The 19,918-nt window shown below is 35.7% G+C and overlaps 1 protein-coding gene across 5 annotated transcripts in view; it reads right to left on the reverse strand.

Annotated features, from left to right (window-relative positions):
* CDK14 (cyclin dependent kinase 14) overlaps positions 1-19,918 on the reverse strand; it is a 653,719-nt gene that overhangs the window by 380,080 nt on the left and 253,721 nt on the right. For all 5 annotated transcript variants that reach the window (XM_077119488.1, XM_077120922.1, XM_077121765.1 and 2 more), the window contains one exon: positions 10,759-10,838. In XM_077119488.1, coding sequence (XP_076975603.1) covers positions 10,759-10,838 — 80 coding nt within the window. The remainder of the gene's footprint in view (positions 1-10,758; positions 10,839-19,918) is intronic.

Genomic DNA, 19,918 nt, shown 5'->3' on the forward strand with positions numbered 1-19,918 from the left:
ATTTTAATTTCTGTTTAGAAATCCAGTTATTAATTTAGAAATCATTACAGGGGATAAGCCCTTCAAAAAACCCCAATATTTAATAAAATACAAACATGAAAACAAATGATTGCCCTCTATCCCCCTCCTCAGCCAATTCCCTTCCAATTCTGAAGTAGAAAGAGCTTGTACTTCAGGAAACCTTTTTCCCATCTGTGCCCACTCTCCCCATTTAGTTTCCAGTAGTGTGAGCATGGCAGACTGCAGGTCAGGGAAAAGGGAGAGAATGGAAGCCCTGAGTCCTCTTTGGCACATTCCCTCTCTCCACTGGGGAGGGAGATTAAGGGTAAGATGTGTCCTGTTACCCAGCCATTTGGAATTCTTGTCCAGGAAAGGATATTATAGGGGGTACTTAAATGCTATTTGACCACAAGAGCTAAATAATTGTTCAACTGCACATCTGGATGAAAAGGACTCGCGGGACAGTCTGACATTCTAATCATGATTTAAAACATTTCGCCTTTGAATAACTGCATCTAAACTCCCAAAAACCAATTTTCAGAATTATGGAAGTAGACCTTTTTTATTTCATATCTACTTCGTATCCTTGGTGGTCCCCATTGTATTGGTTTCCAATCTGCCTCCTACCCCAGAATAATTACAGTGCCTCAATCATCTTCCCTGCCAGAAGGACTCAATCTATCTCCGCACAAGCCACTGCTAATGAGTTGTTCAATCACTCGGGAAGAGTAACATCTTACTCAACAAAAACAAAAACAAATGAACAAAAGCAACAACAAAAGAGCCAATTTAGAGAGAACCAAGAATAAACTACTTTGGAGAAAGTTTATTCATTCTTTCACTTCTTCTATGTAAGTAAACTTAGCAAAAAGAAAGTAATGAAGAGTGTGAATGAAACATATAAATAGTACCTTTCATTCCTAAGCTTTCCAAGGTTCAATGAAGATACCAGAGCACTATTACCACAAATATCTCTGTGAAAGAAGGAAGAGACACCCCAAATTCAAAAAACAAAACGTAGGTGTTCTAGTTTGCTACTTGCCGGAATGCAATATACCAGAAACGGAATGGCTTTTAAAAAGGGGAATTTAATAAGTTGCTGGTTTATAGTTCTAAGGCTGAGAAAATGTCCCAATTAAAACAAGTCTATAGACATGCTCAATTTAAGGCATCTGGGGGAAGATATCTTGGTTCAAGAAGGCCAATGACGTTCCATGTTTCTCTCTCAGCTGGAAGGGCACATGGTGAACATGATGACGTCTGCTGGCTTTCACGTGGCTCTACCAAAAGGGACTCTCTTCAAAATGTTTTCTTTTAAGGGATTTCAGCAAGCAACTCCACCTTCAGTGGGTGGAGACACACCTCCATGGAAATCATCTAGTCAAAAGTTACCACCCACAATTGGGTGGGTCACATCTCCATAGAAACGATCAAAATGTTCCCACCCAGCAATACTGAATGAGAATCAAAGGGCATGGCTTTTCTGGGGTCCACCACAGATTCAGACCAGTATACTAGGTTAATTACAATAGAATTACAAATAAGTTAGATATCAAAGCTAACATTCACTCTTCACCAGCAGTTATTATCAAACAGCTACAAGGAAAAGAGATGACACAATCAATAAAAAACAACCAAAACAAATTAAGGAACTGAACATAGTTAGGAAGATGTGATGATGAAGGTGATATATATGATATATGATGATGGTCATATATCAAATACCCAAAATTTTCATGACAATTAAAATCAGCCTTATCTTCTATTTCCTAACCTTAGCAAGCTTATACAAATAATTATGGTAACTCAAATAATTCATATAATAAATAACTGAGTTATTAAGAATATTTTAAGTAAACAGTCCAAAATTAACAATTAAAGGATCAAATAATTCATTTTATAGGCAGTTTATTTCCAAATATGAGACATGAGAGGTTATCTTTTCACTTAATTCTCTTTTCAACTACTATTCACCTCTTTCCTCCTGTGTACCTTAATTTCATCAGAAATCTAAAATGTTTCCTTAGTATTCTAATACTATAAATAATGGGGGAGGGGAATCAACTGAGGAATACACAAAGAAAATATTCAGTTTTTAATAAGAGTTATTTTCTAATACACAGAGAGAGGACAAAAAGAGAAAAGGCAGGTAAAATATATGGGAATACTCGGTCATGTATTAAAGGGAATATATCCAAACAGAGTCCAATATTATCGATTTGCCATTAAAGTATCTTTTATATGTTTCCTACATCCCCTTACCTATGATGTTGAAACTATTTTGTCTTTCTGCTTGGTTTTGACCTTTCCTTTGCCTATATGGATGCTACACTTGTTTCCCTACTTTATTCTAAAATCTCCACCTGCTTTGCTTACCTTAATAAAATGAAAATAATGCAACCCTCTGCATGAAAAAAAAAGCAACATAAAACTCAAAATTTTTTACTTCAAATCTCTCTAACATAGTGTAATACTTAACTATGGGCTCTGGAGTGAGATTCCAGATACAGCCCTATCACTCATTAGCTGTGACATTGGGTGAGTGATTTAATCCCTCTATACCTCACTTCTTCAAATGAAAGTAGAGATAAGCATAGTATATATCTTAGAGTGAAGGTTCTATGAAAACTGAATGAGTCTAGAACTAGCTCTGTGTATGCACAGTGTGTAAGCACACCCTAACATTGCCTGTTGGCATTAGAGTATCTAGATTTCTCTTTAAGCACAACTTTCATTTAATAAAGCTACCAGATGTTTAAGTATCCATGAAAGGAGACAATTGGTTACCTCACCTTACTCCTTTGTCTGGGGAAATCTTAGCCAAAATTTTCTTGGGCATCTAGAATATAGCATCACACAGTAAAAACATACAGACTGTGAAGCTGTTTTAAAGATGGGATATCCTATGACATTTTATCCCACTCCATTTCAAACCTTGATACCTTATCACTTCCACCACAAGCCGTGACTATAACATACAAGAAATTTAAATTAAATTCAAAAAGCTCGCTCTCAGCACTTGGTACTTAATTTCTCTAAGCTGCCATCAAAGACAGAATACATTTCAACACACGGGCAAATCTGGGAGAACATGTCTCCGATTTACTAAATCTGAATTAAGCCATTAAATTAAGCACTCTAGCTCAATGAGACAAAATTCAAAGTCCATCTTTGGACATAAATGTAGGTAAGATTAGGGTTGCGTGCATGTATTTCCACTTTAGGTGAAAATTATGTGTTAAAATTCAAATTCCTAGGTAAGCCCCTAAGTGGCAAGCAGCCACTTGAAAACTACTTTACTGTGCAGTGCCTTTCTAGTTTGAAATCTTCCTACTGCTGATATTTTGTGAATGAGAAAATTGATCGCAACAGAGAAGAGAGTCAAATTAAAATTCAAGTACCTCATCTCAATTGAACAAGCCATACTGCTCCCTCATCAATATAAAAATGAAATCCAAATGAATATCCAAAGCATCTACTCTCCCCATTCTGAATGTTCCAAGCTCTACAACAACACACAGAGGAGTTTCTGTAAATGTATTTCTAGAAGTATTAATAGCAAAAGATCAAAAAGCTAGATGATGGTAAGTGTTTGTTTGCACACCTAAATAACAAAAATAAGACAATGCAAGGTAGAGATGAGAAGGTAGGAAAGGACCAAATAACCAGTTTGACCAGGAGCTTAATTCTTCCTTTTAATATAGGGTCATTTACCTCTAGAAAAAAATCACTCAGAAGTCATATTTTATTAGGAAAACATATGAAACCTCAAACATATTTTATTCAAAGGTAACCCCAAGGTTATAGTGTGATCAGTTCCATCATGCCTCAATAATTCTTCTAAATATCCCTGATCTCAAAATTGAACATTCAAAATTTTGAGGTTAAAGACTCTTTGAGAAATCAAAACCACAATGCAGTCCTAGATGGTTTTCTAACATAATCTAACTCCTGTGTTCTGCAAGTAGTTACTGGAACTAAAAAGCCATTAGGTGTTTGCTTTATATTATGCGGTGATGAAAAACAAAGTCAGTATCAAAACTCACTTTCCAGACTCCAAAATCCATGGTTGTTTCCATCTCATGCATGACCTTACAACTTAACTCCCCATTTTCACTTTAAGTTCACATCACAAAAATCTTATACTTGTTAAACTTCTTGAGGACCATGCTAAATATATACTGTTATACTAAACTTTCTCATGAGTTACATTCCTACATCTCTAAAGAAGTCATTTTCATATAGATGTCTCTTGTACTCAGAATGTTAATAAACCTAACTCAACCATTCCAAAAGTGGGTATTGATACTGTTTTGGAATCTAATAAGGCCTAAGAAGAAGATCCAGCTCCTTAGACAAGTCATCTAAACTCTTTGAACCTCTATTTCATATTTATATGATCCTGTAAATCATATAAATTCTGCAAATTAAGAAATAAAATCCCCTTCAAAGAGCTAATGTGAATATTATATTTTTAAAAAAAAAACAACACTTTCAACCTATAAAGCATTAAAACAATTTTCTATGCAATCAGAAACTATTTCTCTCTATGGCACCGTTTTTGCCCTCATTCAAACTCAAAACCATCAGTAGTCCCCACCTCCTTAATTCTTTATAACCATACTGCACCTATTTCTGGCATTTCTTTCTTCATAAAATATTTCATTGTTCATCATTATCACTACCTTCTCAGAAACCCAGGCCCTCCTTATTTCAAATCTGCACTAACTTGAATGACTGATTCATCAGCTTCCAGTGTTGTCCTTATTCAATATATATCATGTCCTAATATCAGATTCATCTTCCTAATACACCCAGCACAAAAGTCTTCTATGACTCTCTGATCCTGCAGAACAAGGATCCATTTACACAACCCTGCATGCGATGACACAACCACAGCCTGGGCCGGTTCCTAAGTTTATCTCAAGGCTTAGAGTGAAGTCATGCTGCCCCCAGTGCATCAAGGATGAGTCTTGGACATGTGTTGAGACTGTGATCCACTGCATTCATGGCTCCCCTGTGCTGCCTTGATATCCAACCCATAATACACCAAAGGGCCCTGCCTCACACCCAGCCAGGGAGAACAAACTAGTCTTCAATAACCTGAATTTAACTCTACCTGCTTCTTCCCTTGAACCTCTCACTGATGGACCCATCTGTTACATAGAATCCTATAATATCTTTATAAACCTGCTCTTAACCTACAGGGAACAGTGCCAAGAACTGTTGGTTAGGTTGGTTAGGTTGGTTAATCCCAGCACACCTCCCAAATGCTAGGAAACATACTGTTAACTAGTTTCATTTTCCTCCTGCTTCCCACTTGACCCAGCATTTTTCTGTCCCTCTCCTACATGTGTCACATTTAGGGTCTACCATAATCAAATTCAATAGCACTTTTAACCTCTACACCTTAATAGGAACCCACTGTTACATTTCCGCCAATGATTTTTAATCCCATCAGACCAAATGCCCTTACTACATAAAAATGATATATACCTGACTTTGCTATTATGAAATGAAATTCATATAGAATAGGACCAATGCACACACATAATTTTAAATAACTTATCTATTTACATCTATATGTAACTGAAATACAAAAGAGACATAAAAGGAAAGAAATTTACAATAAAATAATGGCTTTTAATATAGAAGTAGTCAGTAACTTGGAAGTCACCATAAAGAAAGGTACTTGCATCTATATATAGAATCAGAGTAAAGACAAACACTACAAACGCAGAATGATCCAACGTACTGCATAACTGACTTAAATAACACAACCAGTATCGCCATTCATACATGGGTTTTCCAAAAGGTGGACAAGTTTTAGTAAAATTTCAAGCAAAACAAAGTACAATTCTCCCTCAATTGTTCTTGGAAAAGTTGGGACATTTTAAATCCCTGTGGAACATAATTTTGTATTTAAATGTACTATAATCAAGTTATAGGTTCAGAAAAATATAAGCAGGTTTTTCACCTGTATGTACATCCCTTAGGAACTTCAAAATGCTGTGGGACATGAGGCAATTGTTCATTGTATTAGATCAGGGGGTTGCAAACATTTTTCTATAAAGGGTCAAAGACCAAATATTTTAGGCCATATAAAAACAATTGCAGCCACAGGTGATCTGTAAATGATGGGTATGGCTGTGTTTACAAAAACAGGCAGTGGGCCCCAAGCTGTAGTTTGCTGAATTCTTTACTAGAGGATCCCGTGTCCTGTCCGATGCCCAGTTCCCAACAAATAAATGCTAGTTGCTCTGTACAATGATGGAGATAACAAAATATGGAGTATTCACCACACTTCCTGTTGGGGATTGAATCATGTATCCCTCCATAAAAATATGCTCAAATCCTAAGCCCCCAACCCTGTGGGTGTGAATCCCTTTCTAAAAAAGACCTTTGAAGATGTTTTTTATTTAAGAAGTAGCCAAAATGAATGCAGATGGGCCTTAATCCAATATGCCTAAAGTCTTTATGAGCAAAAGAAATTGGGCACAGAAGCAAAAGCCAAAGAAGGAGGGTAAGATCACCATGAAACACAGAAAGAAATGCATCTACAAGACAAGGAACCCCAGGGATTATCAGCAAGCCAAAATCAAGATGATACAGACTCTGAGATAGTCTGTGGGTACTCTGATTCTGAACTTCTAGCCTATAAATTGTGAGATAATAAATTCCTGCTGTTTAAGCCAACCAGCCTGTGGTATCTGTCATAGCAATCCCAGCAAACTAAGGCACCACCCTTCCATCCCCACCAATTTAGAATTTCTGTACAAACTATTCCCATTCACTACATTTGGCAAAGACAGTGAGCTCTGAAAAATCAGTTCCTTTTCTATTCTTGTTTGGAATGCACCTTCTCCCTCAGTCTACTCTTCTCAGTTTCTTTTATGACTAATTCAAGCCCCAAGTAGCACCTTACCTTCACCAGTGGAGGAATTTCATTAAAACTTACTATCTTTAGGAATGATCTTCATATACCACCTTGTATTATTCCTCAACTTATCATCTATTTGTTCTGTCTCCCTCCTGTAAGGCAGATTCCTTGAGGGCAAAGACTCTAATACCTTGTCATATTTATTAAAGCTGGCTCAATGATTTTTAGTAAGTCATCCAACAAATATTATAGTGATTACCATGCTAGATGCTGAGGATGTAGTAGTGAACAATCAGACAAGGTCCCTGATCTCACTAAGATTATAACTAATAGGAAGGAGAGAAAATAATTAATTCAGATTCCAGTAAGGACTACAAAGGAAATAAACAGCATGCGGGCATAGCAAGTAAAGTACAGTAAGACGATGGTTAGCTGCTACTTTAGACAGGATGTGCAAAGGAAACTTCTCTGAAGAGAGGTCATTTGAATTAGCACCTGGCATATGTAAGAGGCAGAGAAGGTCATCCTAGTCAAGAGGAGAAGTATGTATAAAATCCCTGAGATCAGAAATACTATGGCATATCTGAGAAAAACTGGTCATACAGAACTTCAAAGTGAGGCTTCTAAAATAAAGGGAGTAAATATTATATGATTTAGGCTTTCAAAATTATTTTACTTGTTATAGCATAGAGGAGGGGCTGAGGGAAAGGGAAATGGGGAGTGCAATTAAAAAGCTATTTCAGAAGTCCAAGCAAGAACTGACGGAACCCTGGGCTGGGAGTGCAGTGAAAAGAAAGAAAGTGACAGCTTGAGATATTTTTTCAATAAGTAACCTACAGGACTTGCTCACGGGCTAGCTTTGGGAAAGGAGGGCACTGGGTGCTGCCATTGCTAACACTGGGAGAAAATGGTTTGGTTTGTTGGGGAACCATGGGTTCCACTTCAGATGATTTAAGGTGAGATGACAATTATACATTGATTGATTACAGACTGTTGAAGTACCCTTGTATTTTCGGAATAAACTCCACTTGGTTGTGATGTATTATCCTCTTTTTATACTGCGAGATTCAAGAGGAGATACCAAGTAGGCAGATGAACACATGACGATGGACAATAGGATCATAGCCAAAAGATATATGTGTAGCAGCTTACAGCTGCTATTAAAACTCATGGAAATGGATAGAATCACCTAGGAAAGAGTGCTGATACAGAAAAGAAGGATGTTCTCTGCCTATACTCCTTAAAATTTAGAGAAGGAGTCATTACAAGAGAAAGACAAAAACCTACCTACTTGGAAAATCTGCTACCATAGAAGAGAATGTTTCAACCATTTGAAATCTGCTAAAAGGCTGGATAAAATAAAGACACAGAGATTCCTATTTGACTTGGCCATAAAGAAGTTATTGGTTATAGCTTTACTAACCATCATAAGTTGCTTGAATTTCATTTTACCCTGAAAACTACAAAGAAGAAACAGAAGGCAACTAAGTTAGGCTGACATATCAATGATCCTTTGCAGTGCTGACAGAGACCTCTACCCCTGCTAGAAAAGAGAAACGGTGATAAACAAGTCAAGCTGATGCCAACAATTCTGCTTATCATCACCAAATGGCTACAAACATTCTGCTTGTGTGGTTCATTGACTGTGAACCACAGTCACAGACTGTGAACCAAGGATGTTCTGTTCCAAGCAACTCATACCTCCCTTGCAGCTTACAAGATCAGGTCTCCCTCGTACCTCACATCCCCTACAGCACACCAACATTCCCCTCCCTTTGTCTCAAGAAGCCATATAAGCTGCCTCCTCAAACCCAGTCTTTTGGGCAGAAACTTCCTTTAGGTGCCGCTCCATATTAATGCCACCTTAACTCAGTAAACTTCTTCTGCGCTTTGATTTTTAAGTTTGTTTCATTCTGTTTTCAGCTTAACATTGGTGAATTTGATGACAACAGTTTCAGTTAAATAAGAAGGATGGAAACCAAATTGAATTGGGATGAAAAGCAGAATGAGAAGTAAGAAAATGGAAATAGGAAGTAGATTTCTAGAAAATAAGTATAAATCAAAATGATAGTAGTGGGAAATAAATACAACTGGAGACCTTACACTTAGATCCTCAACACTGATATTTATCTTATAGATCAGAAGAACAAGTATCTTATTTCCTCAATACAAAAAATTAAACTGATCTTTTATCAAGATAATTTGTACTTTTAAAAATATCATAGAGAAAAAGCCACTAATCTCAAAACTTTCAAAATGCCTATTAGCAAGTTCCCTCTAATAACAGAAAATATATGATTCTCTTGGAGTAAAGAAACTTTTCTATGCAAGAAGTAATACATAGAAAGATAAAGCAACTTTATTTTATAAAAAGTAAAAATATATAAAAAAAACTCCTACACTAAACAATTATATCCTGGCCAAATGGGGGAAAATAAGCATAATTAACAAAATATCAGTGGCAGAGAGAGTTCATATTGAGTCGAGAGGCTACTCTGGAGGTTGCACTCACACAAGTTTCAGGTAGACCTTGCTACCTATCATAACCTGCCAAACCAGAACCAGACCATTTCAGCTAATCCTAAAGAACACCTAGGGCAATATATAAGATTCCACAAGGGGTTCCATGCACTAGAGTAACTTTCCAGAAACCTACAACCTCCAGATGGGTCCCTGGTCCAGGTAAGTCCTGAAACCTAGCCCAACCTCTCCAGAACATCAAATAGTTCCATCTCCCTACCCCATATTAGTGACAGACCCTTCCAGCATCAAAAAATTTAGAATTGCCATAGCCCAAACAACCCCAATGAGATGTATGGAAAAATGAAAGGTGATGGTGGAATTATACATAGAAGATAGGATTTAACAAACAAATATAAATGCTGAATCATTAAATTAATATCTCTTTTAGTATCTAGTATTTTAGAGCAGCTAGAAGTAAAAACCTAAAATTATGAAACTGTAACCCATGTCAAAGTCTGAAATATGTTCTACAGTTATTGTGGTGCTGTGCTTGGAAATTAATAGCTTTTTTGTATATATGTTATTGTTCAGAAAAAAAGAAGAAAAAATAGTCAGTTGTGATGATAAAAAAGTATTTAAGCCTTCTAGCTTCCTATATTCTGGAGCAGCTAGAAGGAAAAATATGAGAGAATCATATGGTAGCCCATGACAAACTCTGGGATCTATCCTGTAACCACTTATTGAAGAGTGCTTTGAAACCCACTGCTTTTTTATTTCTTTGCTTTGTATATATGTTATACTATAAACTATACAATTAAAGAAGTTAAAAAAAAAAAAAAACTCCTACATTATAAAGGCAAATTTTATAAAACTGATGGAATGGAAGAAAATATTACAACATACAAGATTTTAACATAAAGAGTATTTATAAATCAACAATTAAGAAATATTAATAGAAAAATACAGTGAAAGGTAGGAATTAATAAATCAAGAAAGAAGAAATAAAAATTATTAATAAGATAGCATGATTCTCCCCCCCCACCCTAATTTTAAGGACCTTCCTTAGAAGTCATGAATACAGAGTAATGTTAGGAGCTCTGCAAATAAAATCAAATCTACAAAATTCCTCAAGTAGTTGTCTACTGATAGTCGCACCATCATTACAGAGAAGTTTTTCCCCCCACATCTGAGTATACTGAAGGATGGTCTTGTTTTATTTAATATGATTTCACATGATTCCAAGAGGTACTGATATTTAAATTTCAGTTTACACACACTAATGATGGATATAAACAGGCAATTTAACAACCCAGCATAATTAGAGGTGTATAATATTTAAGCAGCTATGTTTAAAATCACAAAGACAAAAAAATCATAAAACCACAAAAACAAACATAACAAGAGTAAGTGCCTACCTTCCCTGATAGCTGTGAAAGGTGTACCTTCTTCTTCCTGTAGCCTGATCACCTTCAGTGCCACCAATTTTCCATTTACCCTGGAGGAAACAAACAAACAAACAAAAAGATGAGAAGTAGATCCATGTTTCCACCACAGTGGAATTTTCTTCCTTACAACTTACATTTTATGTACTTTTGCACTGAAAATGTCAATGACTCAATTATTCCACTATAACAAGATTAATTTTAGTAAGGCTGGGAATTCTATATCATCATCATAAATATTCATGTTTTAAATATTTACATTTTAAGTATTTGCATTTTCATAGTACCAGATTTAACTGAAATTCTCTGATTTATTCTATGTTCTTCCTGGAATGAAACTAGAGCTCAACAAAATTACCGTGCTTCATCAATTATTCTCAAATAATTAAAAATCAAGCATTCAAAATAACTCTCTCCCTTTGATTCTCCAATAGCTTTTTGTTGCTTTTCCTGAAAAGTCTTCATCTTTCTGACTTTAAAGTCTGTTCCCAAGGACAGAAACTTGACATTTAAATCTCTCCCTCCTTCTCTCTCACTTTGTCTCTCTCTCTTTCACTAAGCCAACTAAAATTAGTTTTGGTTGGTTTGGGTGATATATTATGGTATACCATCAAAATAAAAGTTATGAATATTTTACCATTACAAGATTACACATGAACTATCCAAAGCACATGGTTCTTCCAGGCAAACTCTAAATGTATATCAGCTCTAATTAAAAGTAATATTGTAGGAAGTGATAGCCAGTAACTCAGAAGACTGGACCATGCCTTGGACAGAGCAGGAGTTGGGAGTGGGGCTGTTGCTCCTAAGAGGGTGAAAACTGGTTCTTGGAAAGTGAAAACCATCTTAGATATTACAGTGGTTTGTGTCCTCCAAAGCTCAGCTCCACCAGGCAAAATCTTGTCCTTTAGTATTTCATTACTCTTGTTGGATTTTCTTGGGTATCACCTGAGTAGCACTGACATTGGTTCATGGAAGATAACGCAAAATGTGTGAGATCAATGCTGCAAAATGATGGCAAATAGGTAGCTGTGAACAGGCAGACCTTCTCTTCTTCAGTTGCTCCACCTGAAAATCATGTCTCGGGTTGCCTACTGGCTGCCATTGACTACTTTTTGGGTGTTTTGTTAGGGCATTTGTGTTAACTTGGACTTTTGAGAATTCAGTAAAAACAGTTTTATCTTGTATTATTTAATTCTAAAAAAAAAAAAAAAAAAGTAATATTGTATTATGGAGATAACTTTTCATCCAGGGTCAATTCTGTTAACAATCAAATATATGACTATCTATATAAGTCTTCTCATTGAGTAATTTATTTTCTAATTCTACTAGGACCAGCAACACTTTATTTGGTTGGTTTGTTTAATGAAAATAGATAAAACAAGCACACCTTAAAAGTGTAAAACATACAAGAAGGTATATGATAAAAAGAAAAACTCCCCTGACCAAAAGCATGAAATAAGAAAAAGTGTAACTAATTATGAGTGGCAGAGAGAGTTCAAATAGAATAGAGAGGCTAGTCTGGAGGTTGTTTACGCAAGCTTCAGTTACACACTGCTACCTATCATAACCTACCAACCCCCAACCAGGATCATTCCAGCAAATCCTAAAGAACACTTAGGGCAATAAAAAAGATTCCACAAAGGTTCCATACACTAGAGTAACTTTCCAGAAACCTACAACCTCCAGATGGGTTCCTGGTCCAGATAAGTCCTGAAACCTAGCCCAGCTTCTCCAGAACATCAGATAGTTCCATCTTCCTACCCCATATTAGTGACAGACCCTTCCAACATGAAAAAGTTAGAATGGTCATAGCCCAAACACCCTTAAAGAGAGGGATAGAGGGTGGGCCACAGTGGCTCAGCAGGTAGAGTTCTCGCCTGCCATGCCAGAGACCCGGGTTAAATTCCCAGTGCCTGCCCATGCAAAAAAAGAAAAAGGAGGGATAGAAAGATCAAAGGTGATGATGCAATTATACATAGAAGATAGGATTTAACAAACAAATATGAATGCTGAATCATTAAATTGATATCTCTTTTAGTATCTAGTATTTTAGAGCAGCTAGAAGTAAAAACCTAAGATTATGAAACTGTAACCCATGTCAAAGTCTGAAATATATTCTACAGTTATTGTGGTGCTGTGCTTGGAAATTTATAGCTTTTTTGTATATATGTTATTGCTCACAAAAAAAGAAGGAAAAAAAGTCAGTTGTGATGATCAAAAAGTATTTAAGCCTTCTAGCTTCCTATATTCTGGAGCAGCTAGAAGGAAAAATATGAGAGGATCATATGGTAGCTCATGACAAACTCTGGAATGTATCCTGTAACCACTTATTGAAGAGTGATTTAAAACCTATTGCTTTTTTATTTCTTTGCTTTGTATGTATGTTATACTATACAATAAAAAAGTTAAAAAAAGGAAAAAGAAAAACTCCCTCTCACACCCTCCTCCAGCCGCTCAGCTTCAGTCTTCCAAGATCACAACTTATGCTTATTTGTAAATACATCCAGATATACACAATGTATGTGTGTGTGTGTGTGTGTGTGTGTGTGCACATGCAGGTATATCTATACACAACAGTTGTGCTGTTTTTACCACTTCATATATTTTATTGACTCTTCCTTTTAAATTCATAGAAAAACACCTCTTGCTTTTGAAAGATCACACAGTATTCCTTTGTGTGGGTGACATGTACTTAATTTAACCAACCCTACTCCTTTACTGATGGGCATTGAGCTTGTTCCCATTTTCTGCTACTACAATTTTTCAACAAGTATTGTACCTGTCATTTAATCCACATAAAAAATTCCTACAACTGGAATTTCAAAGTCAAAAGGGGTATGCATTTGAAATTTTGATGAATACTGACAAATTGTCCTACCTCACGATTTATATTTCTAAACAATGAGAGTGCCTGTTCTTCCTTCATCTATACTGCATGTTATCAACATTCGATTTCACCAATCTGATGGGTCAAAAATGGTTTCCTATTGCAATTTAATTGCAATCAAAGGCCTTTAGCAGTTAAGGAACCAGCAAGGAGAACTCCGGTGGCCCAGAAAAATCTATTGCCTGAGGTTGCAAAAAGATTTTTAAAGTTTCTTTTAAAAACTACATCTTAGTTGGACCGTTTCTGCCCCAGAACTGCAACAGTCACAAAACCCAACAGGCATTTATCACAGCCAAGCCATCCTAGTAACATTCCTCATTGAACTAATTGTTCAATATGTAACTGGTTATAGTAATCACATAAAGATCATCTGATTAGGAGGTTCTACAATGTGCCATCTTTCTCAAGATTAGGAGTTGTGTTGCTTTTATTATTTTTCCTTCTGTTTCAGTTGGGAACACAGGCCTGCTGGCTTTTGCCTCTGCAACTATGCTCTTTTGAATTCATTGTCTTGATTTTTCTAATCACGATTATGCTCTGTGTACCCAGGCACAGCTGGAGACTGCACCTTTGTCCTTTAGGATGGAGGGAAGCCTTTGGCAGGGCTGGAGGCTGAGATGTAGTCAGTGCTGACATATGCATCCTTTTTTATCAGGCCTGTTGAGCTCATCACAGGCTCCCCAAGGAGGCAGTTGATGATTCCAAGAACTGACTGGAATTTTCACCACAAGTTACAGATATTTCCCTCATCCATAAACACACACAAACACACACACACACACATATACACACAGACCCTTCTTCCCACAAAGATTTTCCATCTCCCTTACGGTGGTTAACTTTTATATACCCTGAACTGAATTCTGGAACACAGGGACCTCATGCTTCTGAAAATTATATACCCTCAGACCATTACACTGTAATTGTCCTGTAATACACTGAAGGAAGATAAACTATTCATTGAACCACCATTCTTTAAATACAACTAAAGATGGAAGCCCTCTAAGTTAATTCATGGACAATCTAATTCGCATTATTTTTATGCTGAAAAAATTTTCAACAAACCTATTTTGTATGGTAACTGCTTATAAGAACATTATCTAGTTTCATGGAATTCTGATTCTGAACTGTAATTCTTTATGAATCAAACCTCCAAGTGTTAATTTCTAAATTTATAGTAATTTGCATAATAAGTTTAGTAACATTTACAATAATCACACAAGCAAATGGCATTAAGGTTTTATGTATTTTGTCATATGAAACTAAGAACTGCCTTAAAATTGCCAGAATATAACCACCAGGAGGGAAGGGAATTTTTGTTTTGTTCATTGATATATGCCAGTGCCTAGAACTTGCCTGGCATAGTATTGCCCCTCAATCTATTTTATTGAATGACTATTGATACTGTTAAGTCACTAACAGCTCTCTCCTCATATTTGTAAGATATGTCAAGAAAGAATTATAAAAATTAGTTTCCAAAATTTTTTTGAAGTTCTTAATATCTTTTTTTAGTCTGGGGTAAATATTGCTTACTTTTCTTTTTTCAAATTAAAGGTGCAGTCTCTTTATTTAGAATGCATACATATATATTCTTGTTTCTATTGATTTCAAGTTGTAGAATTTACAGAATGTTTCTTACTTACTCTTTTTGTACCCAAAAGACATGCTTCAAGACTCTCACTACCATTTAATAATCTGAGCACAGACCACTAATCAGTACCTCCCTCCTCTCCAGTTGCTTCATTGGTTTCCCATTAAGGATCATATTGATTATCAAATTGCTCTTTTAACCAAAGTCATTGTAACTTTTTCCTTTCTTAATTAGTTTTCTCTACACGTTTTGACACTCATCCACTACTGAATTCTTTAAAGCCAAGTAAAAATGTTAAGTCACTGGCTTCAGCTTCAGAAAAGGTGCCTTTGGAAAAAAAAAATTACAAAATTTTCTAATGTTCTCCTTTGGTGAATGTATTTTAAAACTTCAGTATGGACTGAAATACTTGAAACAAGCTACTGACTCATTGACAAAATGTCAATATTTAAAAGTAACAAGGAGGAAACCCATTATTATATATAAAACAAAATGAAGATTGTATTTTCTAATTACCTTGGGTAGTAAGTTATTTTATAGAGGTTCAAAACATATCATTCAAACACTGATTTAACTTAAAATAATTACAAGTTGAATCAATAAACTAGAGCTGTTTACAGGAAAACATGGAAGAGTCCTCTTGAATAAGTCTTATTAATTAAATCAGATGTTAATGAATAGAAGGCAATCAAGGCTTGATTGCCTATGGAGACATTAATTCAGGTAAATAATGTGGTGAACAAATGCTTTAAATTGTAATAATATTACTACAGAAACTTCTACTGAAGATAGTCCTAAATCGGCCTCAAGTTGCTCAAAGCTGCATAGGGAGCTGTTTTATTTCAGGAATTCTTCACTATTCTTTCATTCTTCCAACAACTGTCGCTGCCTGTCTTGAAGAATGGCCTTGGCCTCACTCGGGGGCCCACCACGCAGGCACCTGTCAAGTGCAGCATGAGAAAGAGCCAGGGCCATGCCCTGTATGGAACCATCCCAGCACAGAGACACGGGGATGCTGGGTGCCTGGGCAGAGGCGTGCTGAAATGGGCTCCAGCTTTTTAAATTCATTCTAACCACAAAGCCAAGTCATGCCAACTTCAAGGACTCTGTCCACAGTTCTAGGTGCCCTAAATCTGTAAATACAATATTCTCTTGTGAGAGTGAAGTAAGATCTAGGAGATTTGAGCAAGGAGAACAACCTATTCATTTTTTCACCCATTTGTTCATCTGTTCATTAAACATTTTGTGAAACCAGTAAAGGAAAACTTCCCAGATAGCTCAGGGTAAATTCTCAACACTTTCAAAGGGCCATCCATGCTCAATGTGAATTCCCTAACAAGCTAAAAATTCTCAAAGGAGAGCCTAAAGGTTTTCTATTTCATTAGTTACATCAAATTAATAGGATAAGTTAGTACAATAAAACAAAATTATAAATATTATCTAGGTCATCTTTGGAAATAGCATCCATGTGCTAACACCTAGAAAGAAATTATATCTAGAGGATATAAAGGAAATTAAAGCAATGCCCCTAAAAGAAATCTAATATACTCTGGGAAATTTAATATATTCTGCCTCTCTATTCCACTATGACTTTGTCTCAGGAGAAACTGCTAAGGAAAATAATACCAAGTGAAGGCAGATACAATGCTTTTGTTTCCTTGCTGTATAGGTATAGAAGCAAAAGAAGGAAATATAGATACTAGGGGAAGAAGTAACAATGCAAGTTGGAGTATAGGAAGGACAATACTTTGGGATGGATTTATAAATTTTTGGCTAATTTATTTTAAATATTTGAAAACTTATACCAATAATACTTGTCATTAATTCCCTCTTAAAATACTAGTTAAAATGCTATGCATATAATACGTATGCTTTATGTATTAAACTATGTTACAAACACATTTCAAAAACTGAACACAACTAAATATTCATGGTATTGCTAGTTCTATCTGGATTCTATGTCACATACATATTTCAAAAACTGAGCACAACTAAATAATCATGGTATTGCTGGTTCTATCTGGATTCAACTTTTTTATATTATTCAGTGTTAAATGAGAAGTCATATGAATACTATTCAACTTTTGCTATTCTGGAATATCATGAAAGTGCTATCCAGTATATTTTTTCTGAAAAAAAAATCAGATTTTTAAGGTAATCTGTCAGTAATTATATCTTGTTCTACTCTTTATTAAAATAATATAAAGAGGGGAATAGAGGAAGGCTAATGGTTCATTTCTGTTCAATCAATTTCTCTCTTTTTTTTTAAATGATACCCAAAGATTAGTCAAGGAATAGCATAGCAGCCATTGTATAAAGATTTAATGCAATGCAATTACATGAAGAAAAAGTCATTCGGTCAACAATTACTACCTATAAAGTACAAACAATTGCTACTAAAGCACAATTCATTATTACCAATGTTTTATTGAAATGTGAAAACTCACAGTGCTTTGAAACATAAAATTAGAGTTACATATGATGCTCACGGGAGAAAAGATAATGGGATTACATATGTTTCAACTATTTTAAAACATCCAACGTTTCAACCCAAAAATGAAATCTGTCAACAAATGACTTTAGAGCCTTATTACCTTGGAAGGATAAGTAACCTCAGTAGTCATTCAGGCTTCTGAGTAGAGAAAAAGATCATCCCTGGATGATTATCTATCAATTATCTTTCTATTCTTACTGCCTGGAACAAAGCAGTCCCTCACAAGTTGATGGTGGAACTGAAACTCCTTTTCAACCTGCAAATGTATTTAGTTCTTCCTGCCGGTAAGCCCAGATTTGCTTCCTATAACTTCTACTTTTTAAGTTCTGACTCCACGAAGTCTAAACTAAATCCTCTTCCACAAGGCGGTCCTTCAGTTAACTTTTAAGACGCCATTCCTCACATAACAAATATTAATTGAGAGACGATAATATGCCTGATTCTGTGCTTGGGATACAGGATAAACACCACAGATCTAGTGTGTCACCTCTAATTAAGGAGCTGAAAGGCTAGACGAGGAGACGGACATGAAACATGTAATGACAAAGACAACTGGAATGTCAAAAGTGATCAGGAGGCTCCACTTCTCAAAGATAATGAAAGATATTAAATGTTTATATTCAAAAATTTACAATGATAATAAAAAACTCACTGGTCATATTTGAAGGATGTTTTGGAACCACCTCGTTATTTTAAAAACTTTTAAATAAAGAGAATAAATCAAGTATACCCTCCCTTTTCCTATAATACTGAACCCCAGTGCAACCAAATAGCTGACATGGGAAGTTTCTCTTTATATAGACACACTGCATGTAACAAATGAAGAAGGAATGACTAAATTTGAATATCACCATTTTTCCATAATCATTTAATGAATTATCAATGATTGCTAAATCCCAGGAGCCTACTAGATATTATTTGCCTCCTGGTGGAAGTATTCATCACCCTCTATGGAATAAGTCTAACTCAAATCTGACCAAATCTAAATCTAACAGCTTATTTAAAGGAGATAAGAAAACAAGTTAAATAACATCACTGGGATACAATAAAAAAATCCAGACTACAAGAAACAAACCCTACAGGACAAATGAACCTGTTTTTTCAATAAATATATTTCAAGAGATTAAAAATGAAAGATAAAGTAGGAATACCTACAGATTAACAGAGTCACATATCAACTAACTGCAACTAATTGCAATGCATGAACCCAATTTTATTTTGAGTCAAATTGTATTTTAACACTGATTGGATATTTGATGATATTAAGGAACTATCAATAGACAGTTTTTAGATGTGATCACTGTACAGCAGTTGTGCTTTTGAAAACAAGAGTATCTTTTAAAGCATAAATGTACCATGAAATAATCTAGTCTTTGGGGTTTGTTTTAAAACAATTGGGTGGGGTTGGAGGAGGGAGGGGCAAAACGAAATAGTACAGATGAAACAAGATTAGACAAGGGTTGTCAATATTTTGAAGCTGGGGGACGGGTATATGGGGGTTTATAATAACTATTCTCTCTACTACAGTCTTTACTTTCTGTAGTATTTTTTGGATTAAAAAAACCACCACCCAATATGAATTGGGATAATTGTGATGAAGGAAAATCACACTGTGCCAACAAAGAGATAAAGTATCTATTTTTATATCAGACAGTTAGGACAGGAATCTCTGAAAATGTGACATTTAAGCTGAAACAAGAAAGATAAAAGAGTAAGCTAAGAATATTCCAAGCAGATGGAACAATCTTACAAAAACTCAGGGGCAGAAAATGTAATGTGTTAAACAAAAATATAAGAAAGAAAGTGTGACTGGAGCTTGTGGGAGAGGGATTTTGCAATAGGGCTGGAGAGATAGTGGCCTTATTAAGGAGATCCTCTGGGCCACAGAAAGGATTGATAGGAAAGCACTCTCAAACCTTAAGAAAGGAAATGACAAGCTTCAAAGTATGTGTCTGCAGCTCCCTCGCCATGGTATGGAGAATGGGCTGGAAGGGAGCAGAGGAGGAGAAAAGGAAGCTGACACAGAGGTCCTATGGAAAGACGGTGTTGGGAAAAAGGGAAATAATATTCTGAAGACAGAATCAACAGACATTTGGGACAAACTGGATCAGGAGTGAGGAAAGGAATAAAGGAGAACTCCAAATGTTCTGACTTGAGC

The sequence above is a fragment of the Tamandua tetradactyla genome, chromosome 1, assembly GCF_023851605.1.
Source record: "Tamandua tetradactyla isolate mTamTet1 chromosome 1, mTamTet1.pri, whole genome shotgun sequence".
NCBI classification, from domain to species: Eukaryota; Metazoa; Chordata; class Mammalia; order Pilosa; family Myrmecophagidae; genus Tamandua; species Tamandua tetradactyla.